Source organism: Nomascus leucogenys, chromosome 19 (genome assembly GCF_006542625.1).
Source record: "Nomascus leucogenys isolate Asia chromosome 19, Asia_NLE_v1, whole genome shotgun sequence".
In the NCBI taxonomy this organism is placed as follows: Eukaryota; Metazoa; Chordata; class Mammalia; order Primates; family Hylobatidae; genus Nomascus; species Nomascus leucogenys.
Window position 1 is genome coordinate 24,818,263 of NC_044399.1, and position 19,987 is coordinate 24,838,249.

At 53.5% G+C, this 19,987-nt stretch overlaps 1 protein-coding gene across 5 annotated transcripts in view; it reads right to left on the reverse strand.

Annotated features, from left to right (window-relative positions):
- Positions 1–19,987, reverse strand: part of DNMT3A (DNA methyltransferase 3 alpha) — a 115,874-nt gene that overhangs the window by 60,241 nt on the left and 35,646 nt on the right. For all 5 annotated transcript variants that reach the window (XR_004026936.1, XM_030799422.1, XM_030799421.1 and 2 more), the window contains exon 3: positions 12,904–13,008. Coding sequence is in view for 4 of the 5 variants with exons in the window: in XM_030799422.1 (XP_030655282.1) it covers positions 12,904–13,008 (105 nt within the window). In the remaining variant the exon portion in view is untranslated. The remainder of the gene's footprint in view (positions 1–12,903; positions 13,009–19,987) is intronic.

The following is a 19,987-nucleotide window of genomic DNA, read 5'->3' on the forward strand; positions in this document are numbered from 1 at the left end:
TAGAAGGCACCACCAGCAGGTGCAGCTGCAGGTGACAATTTCAGAACGGGAAAAGCCGCAGTAAGTACCCATCACTTCTCCTCCCGTGTGGGGCCAGATGGGGGCCACAGGAGGGTCGTGAATCTAGTATCATTCTAGATTTCAGTACGGCTTGGTCCTGTCACCCACTGACCACCTACCCACACCCGGTATGCCTCACTTTGGGTCTTCAAATCCTGTCCACCACTTCCTGGGGTCCCTCCGAGTTTGCCAACCTTCGCTTTCCTTCTGGGCAGAACCCCCACCTTGCCTCCGGCTTTTCCTCTGTCCTCTCCTGTGAGCAGCTTTTTGAGGCAGGTTAAGGTCGTAGTTCTCAACTGGGGCGATTTTGCTACCTCCCCACCAGGACACTTTGGCATGTGTGTGAAGACGTTTTTGGCTGCCACATGGTTAGGGTGAGGTGCTGGCATCTAGTAAGTAGAGGCTAGGGAAGCTGCTAAACACCCCACCAGAGGACACCCCCCGCCAACAGAGATTTAGTCTAGACAAAATGGCAATAATGTCTTTGAAAAACCCTGGGCTGAGGGTAGGGGCAAGGACAGGGACTGTCTTTATCTAAGGAACGCTTTTTTTTTTTTTTTTGAGATGGAGTTTCGCTCTTGTTGCCCAGGCTGGAGCGCAGTGGCGCAATCTCGGCTCACTACAACCTCCGCCTCCTGGGTTCAAGCGATTCTCCTGCCTCAGCCTCCCAAGTAGCTGGGATTACAGGTGTCTGCTACCACACTTGGCTAACTTTTTGTATTTTTGGTAAAAATGGGGTTTCACCATGTTGTCCAGGCTGGATTCAAACTCCTGACCTCAGGTGATCTGCCCACCTCAGCCTCCCAAAGTGCTGAGATTACAGGCATGAGCCACCATGCCTGGCTTAAGAAACACTTTTTTTGGCCAGGTGTGGTGGCTCACGTCTGTAATCCCAGCACTTTGGGAGGCTGAGGCAGGTAGATCACGAGGTCAGCAGATTGAGACCATCCTGGCTAACATGGTGAAATCCCGGTCTCCACTAAAAATACAAAAAATTTGCCAGGCGTGGTGGCAGGCGCCTGTAGTTCCAGCTGCTGGGGAGGCTGAGGCAGGATAATGGTGTGAACCCAGGAGGCAGAGCTTGCAGTGAGCCAAGATCGCGCCACTGCACTCCAGCCTGGGCGACAGAGGGAGACGGAGTCTCGCTCTGTCTCCCAGGCTGGAGTGCAGTGGCGTTATCTCGGCTCACTGCCACCATGCCTGGCTAACTTTTGTATTTTCAGTAGAGACGGGATTTCACCATCTTGGCCAGACTGGTCTTGAACTTCTGACTTCGTGATCCACCCACCTCGGCCTCCCAAAGTGCTGGGATTACAGGCATGAGCCACTGTGCCTGGCCTAGAAACATTTTTTTAAACTTTTAAAAAACTGGGGTAAAACATACATAACATTTACCATTTTCACCATTTTCAAGTGTACTTTAAGTACACTCTCATGGTTATACAACCTTTACCCCCATCCATCTCCAGAACTTTTCCGCGATCCCAAAAAGAAACTGTCTCCATTCAACACTAACTTCCCAGTCGCCTCTCCCCCAGTCACCACTCTTCTACTTTCTGTCTTCTAAGGAGCATTTTAAAGTCTGTGTGTGGAAGGATCTGGACCCCTCAGCCCCCCCGTAGTTGGCAGGTGTGGACAGCTGCTGGCCCAGCCTCGCCCTGAAGGGTGGGGGTGAACCCACCGCAGCTGTCACTCCTGTCCCAGCCGATGCATGCCACGTTTGTTTACAAAGCGCTTTCTCACCCAATCTCCTTACACCTCATACCTCTGAATCTAATTATCTGTTTACTGTGGCCTCCCTCCTCGACTGTGAGCCTTGCCTTATTTAACTTTTTTTTTTTTTTTTTTTGAGACCAAGTCTCGCTCTGTCGCCCACATGAGTGCAGTGGCGTGACCTTGGCTCACTGCAACCTCCACCTCCCGGATTCAAGCGACTCTGCTGCCTCAGCCTCCCGAGTAGCTGGGATTACAGGCGCCTGCCACCATGCCTGGCTAATTTTCGTATTTTTAGAGATGGGGTTTCTCCATGTTGGCCAGGCTGGTCTCAAACTCTTGACCCCAGGTGATCCATCCGCCTCCCAGTGCTGGGATTACAGGGGTGAGCCACCGCACCCGGCCGATCTTCTTTAACTTTGTAGGCCTCTCCACCTACGGCTCTCTAGCATCCCACACAGGACTGGGCATACATATGCTTATAAAATTAATAAATATAATTTTTATGGGGATCCTAGGGGAGCTGGAACGATACTCGCTTTTCTGAGGCCTGCCTTGGGTCACACGCCTCTGAGCAGTAAAGCTTCCAGGATGGCCCAGGTACAGGCGAGGCATTTGAAGGCCGACTCCCGCTCTGGGTTGAGTCTCAGAAAAGCGCAAGCTCACAAACACCCCCAGGGTTCGGAGAAGGCAGAGGCGGCAGTGCAGTGCCCAAGAAAGGCCGGGCAGAGGCTGCTGGCCCTCCCCTGAGCAGCGCTCAACTCAAGCAAAAGCCAGAGGCAAGGCAAGGAGGAGCCCTCTGCTGTGGCCTGCCCAGCCAGAACCAATTCCCCAGCCCTGCCGCCGCCTCCTCTTCCCCCTTTGCCCAAAGTCTGGGCCAGACCCAGACCTCCTGCCCCTCCTTCACTCCAGGCAAAGCCTTGCCTCCCAGGGTGGGGCAATGTCTGAAACTCCCGATATGGGGAGGCGATTTTTCTTTTTCTTTTTTTTAAGAGACAGGATATCACTTTGTCACTCAGATTGGAGTGCGGTGGCACGATCACGGCTCACTGTGGCCCTGAATTCCTGGGCTCAAGCAATCTTCCCGCCTCAGTTTCACTAGTACCAGGGATTACAGTTGCCTGCCACCACACCTAACTTTTTATTTTTACGGAAGTAATTACAAAAAAAATTTTTTTTGAGACAAGGTCTCACTCTGCTGCCCAGGCTGGAGTGCAGTGGTGTGACCATAGCTCCCTGCAGCCTCAAATTCAACGATTTTCCTATCTCAGCCTCCCAAGGAGCTGGGACCACTGGCATGTGCCACCACATCCAGCTAATTTTATGGAAGTGATTTTTTTTTTTTTTTTGAGACGCAGTCTCACTCTGTTCTCCAGGCTGGAGTGCAATGGTATGATCTCGTCTCATTACAACCTCCGCCTCCCGGGTTCAAGCGATTCTCCTGCCTCAGCCCCCACTAGTAGCTGGGATGACAGGCGTGTGCCACCACATCCGGCTAATTTTTGTATTTTTAGTAGAGATGGGGTTTCGCCATGTTGGCCATGCTGGTCTCGAACTCCCAACCTCAGGTAATCCACCCACCTTGGCCTCCCAAAGTACTGAGATTACAGGCATGAGCCACCTCGCCTGGCCAGAAGTGATTTTTAAGTGTTGCTTTACTATAGTTATTTACACAGAAAAACTAAAACCCAGGAGGAGGAGAGGTGAGGGTCATGGCACAGGGGAGATGAGGCCCTGGCACCTGGGGTAAGGAGCCCTGTCCCCAGGCTGCAGCCCACATGCAGCACTCACCCGGGAAGGGGGGTCCTGTGGGGTGGGGGGTGGGTAGATGCCATTCTCCCTCCTCCCCTGCCTCTTCCGTTCCCACCGGGAGCTCCTCTTGCCTTCTTCCCCAGAGCCCAGCAGATGCAGGGGCGACCTCACCTTGGTCACCCAGAGGGCCGGGCCTGCCATGGTGCTTTTAAGGCCTCCGTGAGATCCGTTCCATGCCACCCGGGAACACTGGCATCAGGCCAGCCACGGACTCTTCACCGTCACATGCACAGAAAGGAGAAGGAGGCACCCCCACGCCTGCAGACACCCACTGCCAGCCACAGGACAGAGGGGTGCAAGGAAGCTGAGCGATGCCAACACAAACACACCAGTGAGCCCCTCCACTCGCACCGCAACTCCTCGCTCCTTCCAGTTCCTCGGCTCTGCAGGCCCATCACCCTCAACCAGCCTGAATCTTTCCAGGTTGACTCCAGTTTCAGGAAACAGCTGCATGTCCACGTAAGCAGGGCAGCTCTACCCCCGAAGCACTGGCACGGGGCCACGACTGCCCGCCCCCGCCCTTCCTGCAGCCCCCTTCCCCCTGGCAGCCCTTACCAGAGATCTGATAGCAGCTGGAAGTGGCCTGTGGCAGGGAGAGCCAGAGACGCCTGCCCCATGCCCACTCCAGGAGGGGCCAGGGGTCCCCAGATGCCCCCTTGCTCAGCCTTCCTGGGGTGGATGGAGCAGGCTCCAACGCTATGAAGCTAGGACCCTGACTCCTCCAATTTCCCTTTTCCCTGTAGGGTGGCTAAAAGCGCAGCCAGTGGGGTCAGGTATGGCAGGACCAGAGGCCACAGAGGGCCGACTCTGGAAACTCTCGTCCCAGCCTGGGCACCCCCTCCAGGTCCTAACATTCGCCTTACCATGTCTGCTGGGAGCTGCCTGTCTCCCTCCTGCCCAGAGATCTCTCCACCCGTGTGTCTGAGGAGAGAACTCTGGGCTCAGCAAAGCCTTAGAGGTCACTCAGTCCGTGGCCTGGCTAGGCCATCACAAGCCACGGCAAATGGATGCCAGAATGACCATGCGTGGTGAGTGGCCGGCCCACTCAGGGTTCTGTTTCCAGCGGGGACACTGGTCCACCTGGAAAAGGGCCTGGCTGTGCTTTTTGAAGTCAACCTCAAAGGATTTCAGAGTGAGCTGGAGGCTCCCTTTAAAAAGCCATTATGCTGGCTCGGTTCAGTGGCTCACGCCTGTAATCCCAGCACTTTGGGAGGCCGAGGCAGGCGGATCATCTGAGGTTGGGAGTTCGAGACCAGCCTGGCCAACATGGTGAAACCCCATCTCTACTAAAAATACAAAAAAATGGCCTTTGAGCCCCCTATGCTCAGGCCCGCTCTCACATTGTGGAGTGTACTTTCATTTTCAATAAATCCCTTCGACCCTTAAAAAAAAAATTTAGCCAGGCATGGTGGTGCACGCCTATAATCCCAGCTACTCAGAAAACTGAGACAGGAGAAGTGCTTGAACCTGGGAGGCAAAGGTTGCAGTGAGCCGAGATCGTGCAGTGGCACTCCGGCCTGGGCAACAGAGTGAGACTCCGTCTCAAAACAAAAACAAAAACCAAAAAGCCATTATGTATGAGAGATCCCGTACATTAAGTAAATCTCTTTTGAAGTTGCTTCTGTTTTCAGTTTCTGCCATCCCTAGGGTGACAGATTTGGTAAGAAGGGAACCCACCATGGAAGACGGTGCTGTCTTTTCTGTGCTTCATTTACCTTTCTGAAATTTCTAATGGGTGTCCTCCCTCTGCCCCCAAGCTGTGCTGTGCTCAGCCCACCGCACCCGACATGATTTCATAGGCTTAATCACGTCCTCTGCCTTTGTCTCTGCAGACTGGGGAGTCCTAATCTCTTTAGTCTGTCCTCTCTTGGCAGCCTTGCCTTCCCCTTGATCAATTTAGTGCCCTTCTCTGGAGCTTTTCCAACTCGCTTATGTCTTTCTTGAGGTAGGAGAACCAAAATGTACAAAATTCTCTAGGTGGGGATGATGAAAGAAAACCCATGTCAACAGGTCTCCTCCGATGTGTGTGCCGGCGCGTACCTGCAACAGGAGGAACGATGCAGGTGCAGCCCGGGCCCTAGAAAAGCTCATGGGGGCCCAGGAAGGCCACCAAAGCCAGGACCTGTGGGAATGAATGACTTGCTGAAGGTGGCCCTGGGATGTGGAGAGATGAAAATAAACAGAGGGATTATTTTCGGGAAAAAAAAAAAAAGGAGATTCTGAGATTCTACTTAAATGCTCCCCAAATAAGACCAGCTATGTAAGGTGGCCTCGACAGGGGCCCCTTCCCCATCTGCTCCCTTCCAGAAGCCTCGTCTCTGACAACAACGCTGATGCTGTCCCTGTTGTGCCATTGCTAGGGCCTCCTTTCGCCCCTTCCTCTCCAGCGTTCCCAGGGCCAGCAGCATAGGCTTGGCCAATTCTGCCCTGCCACTGCCACCCCCACAGGCCCTGGGACTTTGCTGGCGCCCCCGCCCCCTCCCCTCTCCCAGCATGTGCTCATGCTCAGGAATGAACGCCATGCTCATGGGTGCCAGAGCCAATTTCTCAAACACGACTGCCATCACGTCATATCCGCCTCCTCACAACCTTCCAGATAACACATTTTTCAGAGAGGATAAAGAGTAAAAGCCCCTCAGGCTGCCTGCAAACTACCTTTCCAATCAAGATTGAGAACATTTTTCTTCTTTCTTTGAGACAGGGTTTTGCTCTGTCACCCAGCTGGAGTGCAGTGGCACAATTATGGCTCACTGCAGCCTCAACCTCCCAGGGTCAAGAGATCCTCCTGCTTCAGGCTCCCAAGTAGCTGCAACCACAGGTGTACCACCATACCCAGCTACTATTTATTTTTTTTATTTATATATATATATATATAAAATTTATTTTTTTGAGACAGAGTCTCCCTCTGTAGCCCAGGCTGGAGTGCAGTGGCACAATCTTGGCTCACTGCAACCTCTGCCTGCCCAGGTTCAAGCGATTCTCGTGCCTCAGCCTCCCAGGTAGCTGGGACCACAGGTATGTGCCATCACGTTCGGCTTTTTTGTATTTTTAGTAGAGACGGGGTTTTGCCATGTTGGCCAGGCTGGTCTCAAATTCCTGGCCTCAAGTGATCCACCCGCCTCGGCCTCCCAAAGTGGTGGGATTACAGGCGTGAGCCATTGCACCCAGCCCCGTATACATTTTTCAATGAATCCCTAGTCCCCTCAGCCAGGCCTGTGCCTGCATGCTCACGGCCCCTGCCTTTGGGCCTCCCCACACTCGCCCCGCCCTGCATGCCTTCCTTCCTCCACACCCAGCTCAGCTGGGGTCGGGGGTGCCTCTCACTTTCCCCTTGACTTCTCCAAATGTCACCTCCCTTCTGAGGCCCAGGTCAAGCCCCACCTCCTCTGTCTTCCCTGGCTTCCCCAGCATCCTTAGGAGTCCCACCGCACTTAAGTCCCCATCACGGGCTAGGTCCTTCCATGCGGCACTCCAGTAGCGGGCGTTGATTTCACCACTCAGGTTGGGGAGTGGGTGGGTGGAGCTGCAAGGTTCATAACCATAGGCTCTACCTCACAAGCAGTGTGTTGGCCTATCTTCCTCACGCCTTCCAAAACATGAGGAGACAGAGTGGGCAGCAGCGTGTACTGATGCAGCCTCACAGGAAGAAAAGCCACCTCCGGGGGTGGGCCAAGGGCTGCATGCAGCCCAGGAGTGGGAGACACGATGTCAGGAAGTTGTGTGCATAAATGCTAGGGGCACCATGTCACCCAGCCGAGGTCCGGAGGGTTAGCCCAGGAGCGGCTCTGATCTGAAAACAAGCAGGGCTGCTGAGCTCTGTCTTCACTTGGAGAACAATCAAAGGTCCTATTAGGCCGGAAAGCTAGCCAGTGCTGCAAACCTCCAACAGCTGCCATAAGCTGTACCTAGCTGACTTTTGCCTGCAGCAGAATGGTTCCCTGACTTCCCCATTTAGGTTACCCCAAGTCATCTGCTCTGAAGTGGGGCAGTTTGCCCTCTTGGACTGGCTCACTCCTGCGGTGTTGGAGGGTCAGCCCTAACACCAGCTTGGGCTCAGCTGAGCTCAGCACCAGCGCCCGGCCCCCTCCTCCTCCTCCCTCCCATTCTGGGTTATTCTTAGCAGGAGGTGACCTCAGAGTGCTCCCTCTGAGCAAAAATAACCCTGGAGGAAGTTGGTGGGTATAAATCGTCAATGAATAAATACGCATCGCTAGTAAATAGGGGATGGAGCCCCACAAGGCCACTCACCCCCCAGGGCCTGGTGGGCAAAGGTAGAAACTCCCCCTTCAGGGCTCCAACCGGAACCACCCACGAAGGACAAAGGCCTCTGCAGGACTGTCTGGGCTGGCGACCAGGCAGGAACCAGCCTCAGACACCCACACTTGTCACCCTGCAACATCCTTAGAGGTTGCCCCTTCCTCCCCACCTCACACCCACAGACGGGCTCAGCTCCACGCACCGGCCCCCGCCTCCCTATCATGGGCACTGGCCAGCCCACAGGCCCTGGCCCAGGTGCCAGCTCCCTTCCTAAGCCCCGCCCTGCCCTGCAGCTGACTTCCTGTTTCCTGTTGCCGGCTCTGACTGCAGCATCCTGGCTCTCTGGCCAGTGCTGCAGACAACCAGGCCGTTGCTGGTTTTAAGCAGGCCCACCTCTTTGCCCTCAGCCCCCTGCAGCCTTCGGCACTTACACACAGGCTCCCTGGTATTTCTGTCAATAACTCTCTTCAGTTACATTTTCTTTGTATGCTTTTTGGACCAGTTCCACACACTTTTTCCAGCAGCCCTGAATTCACATATTAACTGAAAGAGGACCCCTGGGTAGGTACCCAGTAGCCAAACTGCATGGCTGCAGTGATAAGGAGAAAAAAGCACCATAGGCTTTGCAGTTGGGAGGTGTGAAGTCCAAGTCCTGATCATCTTCTCTGAACCTCGGTCTCTTCTTCCGAATGTGGGGATAATGAAAGTGGTCCCCAACTACCTCGCACAGGTTTGTCGGCATCCAATGAGGTACCCCCTGTAACAGGCCTTTGTAGGCAGTAACATGCTGCATAACCATGAGCCTTTACTGCTGGTCTCTGTCCTCAGTGAAGCAGGCAAACTCAGTGTGGCACAGCTCAGCGATTATGCAACGGCGGTGCATTTTCAAACTGTCGGGGGCGAAAGCTCAAGCTTTGGTTTCAGATTTTTAAATGCTCAATGCACCAAGAAATGATACGGTTGTAAAATGTAAAATCACAGCACGTGGATGTGGCAACATTGTCACACACACATAAAAGCTTCTGAATAGTTATACTCAGTTCTGTACCAACAGGTAACAACCAATGCTTCTCAAAGTGAGGTCTGCAGACCACTGCAGTCCCATGTGTGTGATCGGTAGGCTTGGAACTTGTCTTTATCAGTTCACTTTTATTAATTTTAGAGACAGTTTGAGAAGGGAGAGGCCAATGTGGGTCACAGTGGCTGAACTGGGCTTCATTTTCAGGCTAGGTTCTGCCGTGCTGTGGTGCTGGGGCAGGCGGAGAGAAGGCAGGCTGTGGAACTGTGTAAGGGGCGGGCAGGAGGAATGGCTGGCTGTTGTGTTTGGGGAGCAGTGAGAAGGTGAGGTTTCTGTGGCCAAAGGGGTGGCATCAGGCATAGCAGGGGAAGGAGTGGTCAGATGGTGAGGGGCTGGAATTCAGATCCTGTCCCCTAAAAAATGGAGTCCCAGGGGGTTCCTGAAGAAGGACGTGCCGGTGCTACATTTACTGTGATTATGTGTGGCCTCCTCTCTCCAGCACACTTGACTGAAATAGAAGGCATCTTCCTCTGGTGGCTTCCCGCACGTGGTCAGTGCTCAGGAAGTGGAAAGTGTTTGTCGTGAAGGGAGCACACTGGCCTGGGCATGCAGGGGGCAGGTGGAGTCTGGTTTGGGTGAGGGCAATGCCAGGGGGCAGAAGGCACTCAGGGACAGATGCCTGTTGAAGGCCAAGACAGACAGTCCTTGGGGGCAAAAGGAGGAGAGAGCCCAGGATTTCTCGAGCTTGGGGGTGGGACCTGGTGAGGGCACTAGTGGGTATATCTGGACGCTCCCTGTCCAGCGCCGGCTGTGGAAGCTCACAGTCTCCAGCCAGGGTTTCATCTCTTAATTCCCAGTCCCCATCCCCCGTCACACCTGTCAGGACCTGAGCCAAGCTCCCTCCCCAGGCTTAGCTGGATGACACACTCAGCTGCTTTAAAGCTCCCTGGCAAATCTATTCCCAGGGCCACAGCTGCAACAGGTCCTCAGAAGCCCTCTCTCCTGTGCTCCTGCACGGGAGGGGAAGAGGCCAGGACCAGCACCTGCAGCCACAAGGGCTGAGCCTTGGCTGCAGCAGGAATCCCCCAACATGGGCTCCCAGGAAGGGCCATGCTGGCTGCTGTCCTCTGGATCAGTCTCTCTCGGTTCCTCCAATGTGCAAGGAGTCGCTTTCCCAACAGCTGACTTCCCAATCAGCTTCACCTTTCCCATGCTCCTCCTCACCCTGGGCCTCTCCTGAGAGGCCAGTCGACGTCAGGTGTAACCTAGGACTTGGGCTAGAACACATCCAGGCCACAAGGGGCACGGGATGCGCCCCGCCTCCCAGGGCTGCTGAGAGGCCGATGCTGGGCTCCCACCCCACAGGCCTGCACCCCAGCCTGGTGGACACTGGGCCCTGCAGTGGAACAGGTTTTTTACACAGCCAGCTCTGCATTTTTTTTTTTCTTTTTTTTGAGACGGAGTCTCGCTCTGTTGCCCAGGCTGGAGTGCAGTGGCACAATCTTGGCTCACTGCAACCTTCCCCTTCCAGGTTCAAGTGATTCTCCTGCCTCAGCCTCCCGAGTAACTGGGATTACAGGCACCCGCCATCATGCCCGGCTAATTTTTGTATTTTTGTAGAGACAAGGTTTCACCATGTTGGCCAGGCTGGTCTCAAACTCCTGACCTCAGGTGATCCACCCGCCTCGGCCTCCTAAATTGCTGGGATTACAGGCACAAGCCACTGCGCCTGGCCCAGCCTGCAAATTTGGACTGTTTTGCTGTTTGCCAAGTGCCCCAGGAGGTGGACAGGGCAGGTTTTACTGGCAGCCATGTTTTCCCAATGAGGAAGCAGCCCAGAGAGGTTAGGTGACTTGCTCAAGGACGCATGCTGGGAAGCATTAAATCAAGGTGCTGCTCTTCTGTCAAACTATGGTTGCCGTGGCCTCCTGAAGAGGAAAGGTTTGGCCAGGCAGGGGCAGGCCCGACCTTTGCTGAGGCTTCTTGGTGCTTGCACCATTTCATTCTCACAGGGGCAAGGAGGAATGCATCCTTTTCTCCTCTATTTTTAGAAGGGGAACCTGAGGTTCAGGCAGCAGCAGTTCAAGGTTACACAGGTGGTCAGTGGTGGAGCCAGAATTTGAACTCAGGTCTCTTGGACCCCAAAGACAGTGTTTTTCCTTCTGCACTGGAGCGTGCTTCAGGCCAGGGGATATAGGACGGCCGGCCCCTCTCCCCTCACTCGGCCATGCCCCGCTTCTCTGTCATTGTCTAGGTGATGTCCCCACACTCCTGCCCCTGACTTCCTTGTACCTTTTCACCCAAGTGCTTCACTCCACCTCTCAGCGATGTGGCTACCCTCTGATTCCAGAGACTCACAAAGATGAGTCAAAGGGTTGCTGGGTCTTTATTTGCTACAGGTAGTGGCTCTTGTCCTCAGAAACTGGGCTGGGACACGAGGAGTTTGCTTAGCAGATTGCACGTTGCCAAGCCTCAGGAGAGAGGCAGGGCACGCTGCAAATATGGAGTCACCAGTGTGCTCTGACTCCAGCCTGGCTCTCCTCCCACACCTTCTCCATCAAGGTGCCCTGTGGGTAAGGGAGGGTGCAGGGGCCCTGGGAATCTGGAGTCTGCTGCCAGCCCGAAAGTCCTCTCTGAAGCCCCGTTTTATCTTTCAACGTCACGTGAATTTTTCATTCCAGGCCATAACATATCCACGTTTGCTTTAATATTAAAAGGTTTAAAATTACTTACCAGTAAAATGCCTTCACTCCGCCCCCCCACCACCCCAAATCTTCAGGCAGAATTGGCAGGGGTGCATCTCAGTACCCAGCAGGTTCCCACACCTCCCACCTCCAGGAACTCACCCCCCGCCTCTACTGTCCCATTTCACTTCAGTCACCTTCAACCCAGCTCTCTACCCCAAGGGAGCAAGTCCTGGGCTCCATGCCTGCTGAGAACATTTCTTCGAAGGGCTGAGTAACAAATCCAGAGCCTCTGACTCCCCCTTACCTTCTTGCTCCAAGTTTACCATTCTCAGCTGGAAGCGGGTAAAAGAAAGGAACCAGCTGTCTCTGGTGCTGGGAAATAATGACTGCTCCATGTCTGAGTTTAAGACATAAGCCAGTTAGGCTCCTACAGCCCAGGGGTCTTGTTCTCCAGAGCTGCCCCCAGGCCTCAGCGGCACTGGTTCCCAGAAGCCTGGCGCTGGGGCTGGCCCTGCAGCCTACCTGCCTGCAGGACTTCCTTCCCCAGGGCCCTGGTTCTCCTGCTCCCTCACAGAGACTCCTCAGCCTGCATCTCCCCCTTCCCATTTGATCAGACTCTCAGGCCTCAGTTCCCTTCCTCCAGGTGGGGGCTGAGACCCAGGGTGAGAGTGTGGTAGGGAGCGGCCTGCATAGACAGTCCAGGGAGATCTTAGTCCAGCCTGGGATTCTGGCAGGCCCTCTTGCTTACCTTCCAGAGGGAGGCCAGGAGTCAGGGGCCTGGTCCAAGTCTTAGGCCCAAGACCAACCAGCCAAGTCCCTTGGCTTCTCAGGGCCTCCAGTTCTCCATACAGAAAACAGGGAAATGTGGCCGGGTGCGGTGGCTCATGCCTGTAATCTCAGCACTTTGGGAGGCCGAGGTGGGCGGATCACTTGAGGTCAGGAGTTTGACACCAGCCTGGCCAACATGGAGAAATCCCACCTCTACTAAAAATACAAAAATTAGCCGGGAATGGTGGCACATGCCTGTAATCACAGCTACTTGGGAGGCTGAGCTGGGAAAACTGTTTGAATCCAGGAGGTAGAGGTTGCAGTGAGCCGAGATCACGCCACTGCACTCCAGCCTGGGCAAGAGAGTGAGACTCCATCTCAGTAAAAAAGTAAATAAATAAATAAGAAAACAGGAAAATGTGAGGGTGGGACTTGAAGAATGGGGTATCTGCAGCTGGAGGGGTACACACCATCACCTGGTCTTAAATGTCTCCAGGTCCCTGCAGGACACACATCACTGCCATCGACAGCCCAGGCACGTGTGTGTTGTGTGTGTGCACAGGAGGGTACGTAGGATGCGACACTCACCGGGGGGTGCTTGCGCTTCCTCCCAGGCCGCCCCACCTTCCGTGCCGTGGTGCTGGGCTCTTGGCGCTCCTCCTTGCCACGCGGCTCCTCCTGCTCTTCTCCGTCCTGCAGGCACAGACACAGCCTGTAAGGCCAGAGGTGGATCCAAGCAGTGTAGCATTCCAGGCCTGTTTGGGGCTGGCCCTGGCCCCCCTTCCAGCCCCAGCCTCCTCCTGTCCCACGAGCCACACTTCCAGGGCTGTGTAATATGCCCCCACCAACTCCCCTCCTGCCTGGGGGAGGCTTGAGTCACCCCTCAGAGCCCCACTTAAAATATATCCTTGGCCAGGCACCGTGGCTCACGCCTGTAATCCCAGCACTTTGAGAAGCCAAGGCAGGAGGATCCCTTGAGGCCAGGAGTTTGAGACCAGCCTGGGCAACATAGTGAGACTCCATCTCTACAAAAAAAACCCACACCCATATATATATATATAAATTATATATTATTTAGATATATAAATTATATATTATTTAGACTATATATCTAAATAATATATAATTTTATATATATATATATATATATAAATAATACATCCTTGGGGGAACTTCAGGGCAGACGCTCTGCCCCAGCAGAAGGCATCTCTCTCTCTTTATGACCACATTTTCCGAACCATAAAATCATAACACAAGCTCTGAAAAAGGATTTGAGTTAAAAGTTTATTTATATGAGAAAGCTTTTGTTCACAGATACACAATTACATTTGTGATCTACTTAATGAATCACCTTTATTGAAAATAAAATCGCTGGGCGCGGTGGCTCACGCCTATAATCCCAGCACTTTGGGAGGCTGAGGCAGGTGGATCATGAGGTCAGGAGATTCAGACCATCCTGGCTAACACGATGAAACCCCATCTCTACTAAAAATACAAAAAATTAGCCGGGCGTGGTGGCACGCGCCTGTAGTCCCAGCTACTAGGGAAGCTGAGGCAGGAGAATTGCTTGAACCTGGGAGGCAGAGGTTGCAGTGAGCCAAGATCATGCCACTGCACTCTAGCCTGGGAGACAGAGCGAGACTCTGTCTCAAAAAAAAGAAAATCAAGTGAAAAGAAATGTTAAATTTAGCAATATCTATTTGAAGTCCAGGCAATACTCGAAGTGGACAACTATGGAAAGTGGAGGACTTGTACAGCTGTGAACACCCCTGCCATGTGGAGCTGGCACCGCGCATGCCTGTCAGCCTGCGGGAGGGTCTCAGGGACCGAATCTCAGCTCCTCTCCCTCTCTTGCATTCACCGAGTTTAGAACGGAAGTTTGTTTTACTCCCCACCCCTCACATAACACCTGTGCACGGCTGGGCCCTGACATGCTTGTCTCCTGGGGCACAGAGACATAAACCTAGAAAGTCCTGCCTCACTACTCCAGCCTGGCCACAAACCACCCAGAAGTCCCTTCTGACTCAGCCGGGCTCTGGCATGACTAATCCCCAGCAGAAATGATGCTGGGGAAGGGGGGAGAAAGATGCCCTGACCCTGCAGACGGACCATAGGCTGCTCTTCATACCCTGCACGATGTCAGGAACCAAAGATGGCTTTTGGGCCCTCCCCGAGGAGGGGCCAACCCAGAGCAGTACTGGCAGCACAGAGGGAGAAGAGGGTCCACAGCTCTCCTGGAGACCTGAGTAAGATGGCCCTCAACATCCTACTCAACTTTCATTTTCTGTGATTGCAAAATACCTTGTGGTTTGCCACATTAATTTTTAGGTGACAGTGGGACACACAAATGGAAACCTACTGTGACCAGCTGTAGACATAAGACCAGCGGGAAGGGCATCCCTGGCCCCTCCATCCATCCTCTAGCTGAGGCATGTCTGCGGGGTAGACCATCATGGCTCAAGTTCTGGGAGGCCTCCAAAGACATGCACACGGAGGGTGAACAGAGGTGCCCGGTCTTAGCATAGGTGGCGGCCACAGTCAAGCTGGAGAGAGGCAGAGCTCACACAGGTGATAGAGAGAGAATGCTCGCAGGTGCAGAAGAGGACCCTGGTGTGTTGTGGGAGCAAGGAAGGGGAGGGCTGCCAACGCCGGAGACCAAAGCTGTCTGAGAAAGATACTGAGGATAAGGAGGCTTGGCTAGGGGTCAGAAGGGCTGACCTTCAAGAGCACTGTCACTAAGCTATGCAGAGTGACACGGCAGTGAGGGCTGGAGAAGGGCCAAAGAGGGCAATTTAAGGAGCACAGCAGAGGAAGCATCTGGAAAGGATGCCAGGGGACTGGGGAGCCCCGTGCTGTCTGTGGAGGGTGAGGCCAGCCCCAAGGCTGGAGATCCTTCAGGGGCTCTTTTCAGGAAAGCACAGCAGAGGGGCCGTGAGGGCAGAAAGGCTGTGGGAGGAGGAGAGAACTCGCGGGAGCCTTCATGAGGGCTCAGGGTGCCCAAGGGCACATGCCCCATGGGAGGGGAGGCCTGCTGCTTCTGAACCATCTTCTGAAGACCCCAGACCCCCTAGTGTAAGAAAGGATCACACAGAGAGGACATATTGCCAGTGCAGCTTAGTATTTGTGAAGGTTCTGATTGGATCTACACAACTGCTAAGAATTTCAGGCTGAGGTGGGGCTTCTAATCCGATTCTACCGGTGCCAAATGGGCACTGTCTTGATCAGCACTTGTAAAATCATTAGGGGTCACGTGAGGTCATGGAAAGAGCAAAGTGGGCATGAGCCCAGCTTGTCCATTTCCTAGTTACAGGAGCAGCCTCTCGGAGCCTCAGTTTCCTCATCCATAAAATGGAGGTAGGAAGGTGTCCATCCTGTCTGCTTCTCAGGTTTTGAGAAGATAGCTTCACAAAGGGTCTGCCCCTTTGTCTGTTTTGTTTACTGCTGAATCCCTAGCGCCTAGGGCAGATTCTGGAAAAACTCCTACTGCCCATAAATTCTGGGCTTTAAACTGTTTCTTTAACAAGCTGCATTTGTGACAGAGGGAGTCATTTGACTTTCTTTTATTCTGAACTAATCAGAGATGTGAAAGCCAACCAGAGCTTCTGATCAGTGAAAGGGAACCACAGTTACCACACAGCAATGACCTAAAAATAAAGACGCTTGACATTTCACGATGGGCACCAGCTTCCATCGGGCATGCGGAGAAAGCCTTTGGGGGCCCTGACAGGCCACCCCTCTGCCATATGCAGTCCTGCTGGCATCTCTCACCTACACCACATGTGCTAGGCCTGTAGGTGCTCAGCACACTTTTTTCCCTGTTGGATTCAATTCCGTGCAACCCAGCCCAGGAGGAAACGGTGGACCCCCTAGTGCCAGGCCACCTCTCCAGGTCCTGACAGGTCCAGAGAGGGCGGGGAGTGCCAGGCAGGGGTGCTGTGTGTACCCCACACCTGGTGCAAGGAGCTTTACGGCTGGCCCAGCATTCAGGCCCCGCATGCTTCTGGGTCGTGCTTGGAGTCTCCACGAGAGCCAGGTCTGAACAACTCCTGGCCCTTCCCCCGGACATTTGGCCCTAAGCGCAGCGTTGTGAAAAGCACGTTCTCTTCCGCCAACTCTTCTGCGATGGAGTCTTAGGGCAAAGCGGGAGGCGATGCTTCTGCTCTGGGCCTGCCTGAGGTTCCCTCTGTGGAGGGAGGGGGCTAACACGCTGAGAAGGGTGAGCAGATGGCTCGGGCCGTGCCCCTCAACGGCTCCAAGGAAGCGTAGCAAGTGGTTCATTCTCGCATCTGTCACGGGGTCTGTTTTATTCCATATCTTTGCTGATGGGTTGAGCAAAGGAATGTAAAATATGCTTATCAAATCTGCAAGTAGCCCTGAATTAGGAGGCGTTGCTAATACTCTGAAAGAAAAGAATCTGATCCGTGGTGACGTGGAACAGCTGAAAAACAGTAACACAGTTCACGGGAACAGATTTGAGCCCAGGTTGGTTTCCTCATCTGTCAAGCCAGGGGACTGAATTTGTCCACACTTCCAGTGCAGAGGGGAGGGGGTGGAAATTCCAGACATGTAGGCTTTGGAGAGGGCAGAGCCGGGCTGGGAGTTTCACTCTGCTCTTTGCTTAGGAGTAACTTCAAGCTCTTTAACCTCCCTGAGTCTTGCTTTCCTCATCTATAAAATGGGATGATATCTACTTCACAGTGATGTTATAAGAATTAAATGAGGTGATGTAGCAAAAGCTGACACGTGATAGTCACTCAAGAACTGCTACCTTCCCCCGCTCCACACATCCTGATTCGTACTTCACTCCCACTCCATCCTCCCCATCCCCCTCCCTGCCTAGTGCAAATCCCAGCGCACCGCCCACCATATGCAGCGATCCCTCACTATCACACGGAGCCCAACATCTGGCCAGCGCTCCTGCCACAAGATATGTGGCAATACTGGGGCTCTGGGAGCTTTCCAAAATGCAAAGCTGATTATGCCACTCTGCAGAGCTTAAACCCTTGCCACGGGGGTTCCCGGGGGCCAGGAGGATCCAGCCAAGCTCCTCAGCTCATGTGCAGGACGGTCCCCAGGATTTGGCTGGATCGCCTTGGTCTCTTCTCCACACTGTGGTCCCAACAGACAGCACCAAGCGCGAAAGCAAACTCCTTCCGGCCTCAGCCCCTAGGCATAGACTGTTCTTCTGACCGCACCACCTTCCCGTCAGGTTTATCAGCAAACTGTTACTCGCTTTTCTAGCCTCGTATCCTGGATTCCCTGCCCCTAGTCCCCCCTCCTCGCATCCCCTGCCTAGACTGAGCTGAAAGACCCTTCCTCTCCTATAGTTCCCCTACCCAGCATGGTAACAGTCAGCTCCTTGAGGGAAGTGTGGGTGTCTGATTCATGCTGGCATCCAGAATGCCTAGACCGATGCATTTAGTCCAAGGCAGGCACTTGATGAATGACTGTCACAGAGTAGGTGCCTGACATGAGTCCATAGACGCAAATAGAGGCACACGTACAAATCTACAAACCCGTACAAATACAACTGTGTACGAGGTTCCAGTGCCTCTCGGATCTTTATGATTCCAGATTAGGAAACAAGAGGACTAAAACGTCCCTTCTAGACTTAAACATAATTGTCACTTTGCATTTATGTCATTCTTTGCAGCTTTCAAAGCACCTTCACATTTGGTGGCCTGTGAGATTAGGTGGTTCCCTCTCTAAACTTCTGAGGCTACGATCTGACCTACATTTCAACACTGCTCACTGGATGGATGATTTTAAGCCATATACAACGTCTCATTCTGATGCGCTGGGCTATGACGATAATAATCTCTCACATTTGCACTGTACATGGTAATTAACAAAGCATCTTCACATATGTTATTTCATTGTATTCTTACACTTTACAGAAAGCAGAGCTGGTATTATTTTTTTCTATTACACAGGTGAAACACCTGAAGCTCAGAGAGATTATCTGACTTGCAGGGATCAGAGAGCCAGGAAAGGAGGTCTTTAGAACCAAAATTTACATCTTTTGTTTACCAGTCCATCGGTCTTTCTACTGCAACATGCCACTATACCCTACCATGTCAACAGACACACACACAGTGACACCATAAAGATACAGGCAATCCAAGGTCAAGGCACACGGGCATTCACAGGCACAGACACTCTGGGCTGCCTGTGCCCAGACACAGGACCCCTCCCCACAAGAGATTTATGTCTCTTGAGGCCCTCGCCTGGAGACAGCGAGCCTGACAAACCTGTGTTCCCTTCAGTACTTAAACCGGATGCTACTGACCCAGCATCGGTTGAGCAGATGTCTCAAGTTGGTGCTTGAGTCGAGGGGATGAACTTGCCGGATCTAGCCAGCTACTTGCCCGGGCCCCCTGGGACAAGAAGCATGCCCAGCCTTTGCCAGCTGGCTGGCTGGCCTCCCAGGGACTGTCTGTGGTCATGGAATTCAGTGAAACGAATTGGCTTCTGCAAGAGGCAGAGCCCTGTCCCGGGCTGCCTGAGCACCAGGCTCTGCAGAGCTACGGCCACACGCTTGTGTACCCCAACGCCGCACAGACACGCACATATGTTTGCACACACACCCGTGCCCAGGCCAACCTGCAGAGGCTGATCCCAGCGTGAGGGGTCAGGCAGTGGGCTGGGAATCACTGTAGATGCACATGGGCCCAGAGCCCTCCAAAGCCCCCTACTTTTTCTGATCTCAGTAACCTCCCAAGGCTCATCAGCCCTTTATTTCAATTATTCAACAATATCCAACAAATAACCATTGACTGCTTAGGTGGTGTCATAATTACTGAGGAAAGCCTTCCATCCTCCTGAAAGGCCACTCTCCTGGAGGGGAGGGGCCGTGTCTCATTGGCGCCTCTGAGTCCCCTACAGCTCCTGGGTACTTGCACACAGAGGTGTTCCAGAAATGCTAAATAGCTGACAACGGTGGTGCCCGTCTGGTTCCCAGGCCCTCCTGCCAGGGCTGCAGCCCCTTGTCCACAGCCTGTCCACCTGGCTGGGGCCTCACTGTCTTCTGGAGGTGCAGGGTGGGCCAGACCTCACACCCACGAGCAGCACACCTCAGCCCTGTCCACCTCTGAGGTCTCTATGTCACAACGCCAGACACAGGGGTGCACTCAAAAAATCTATTGAGCACTTACTGTGTACTGGACACAAAGATAAACAAATAGGAAACTCGGTTCAGAGGGAGACAACAACATGTAAACAAGTACCTGATGCCATGCTGAGCCCAGAGTGGAGTGTGCTACTGCTCTGCCTGTGGCCACTTCCATGGCACCAAGCCCACACATGTCTGCTCCTTCAGTAGCACACCCAGCTCTGCCAGCCCTTGCTTAATAGAGGGGAAGATCCAGATAAAACTACTTTGTAGCCATGTGGCCTCTCTAAGCCCCAGTTCCTCATCGGTAAAATGGGGACGAGGAACCTCTGATCATCATCCTGCTCTGGGCGCCTCCTAACTAATCGTGACGACGGAGTGAGTCAATTACCGTGCAGAGAACACTCCTCTACATGCCCTTCCACGCAGCACAAACATTACGTGGGATGATTAGAAGGAATATCCCTAATGCCCGGTGGCTCTCTGCAGAGGCAGCTGTAGGGCATGACCAGGACTCCTGTGCCAAGCCCAGGTACCAGAGAGGAAAGGCTCATTTCCCAA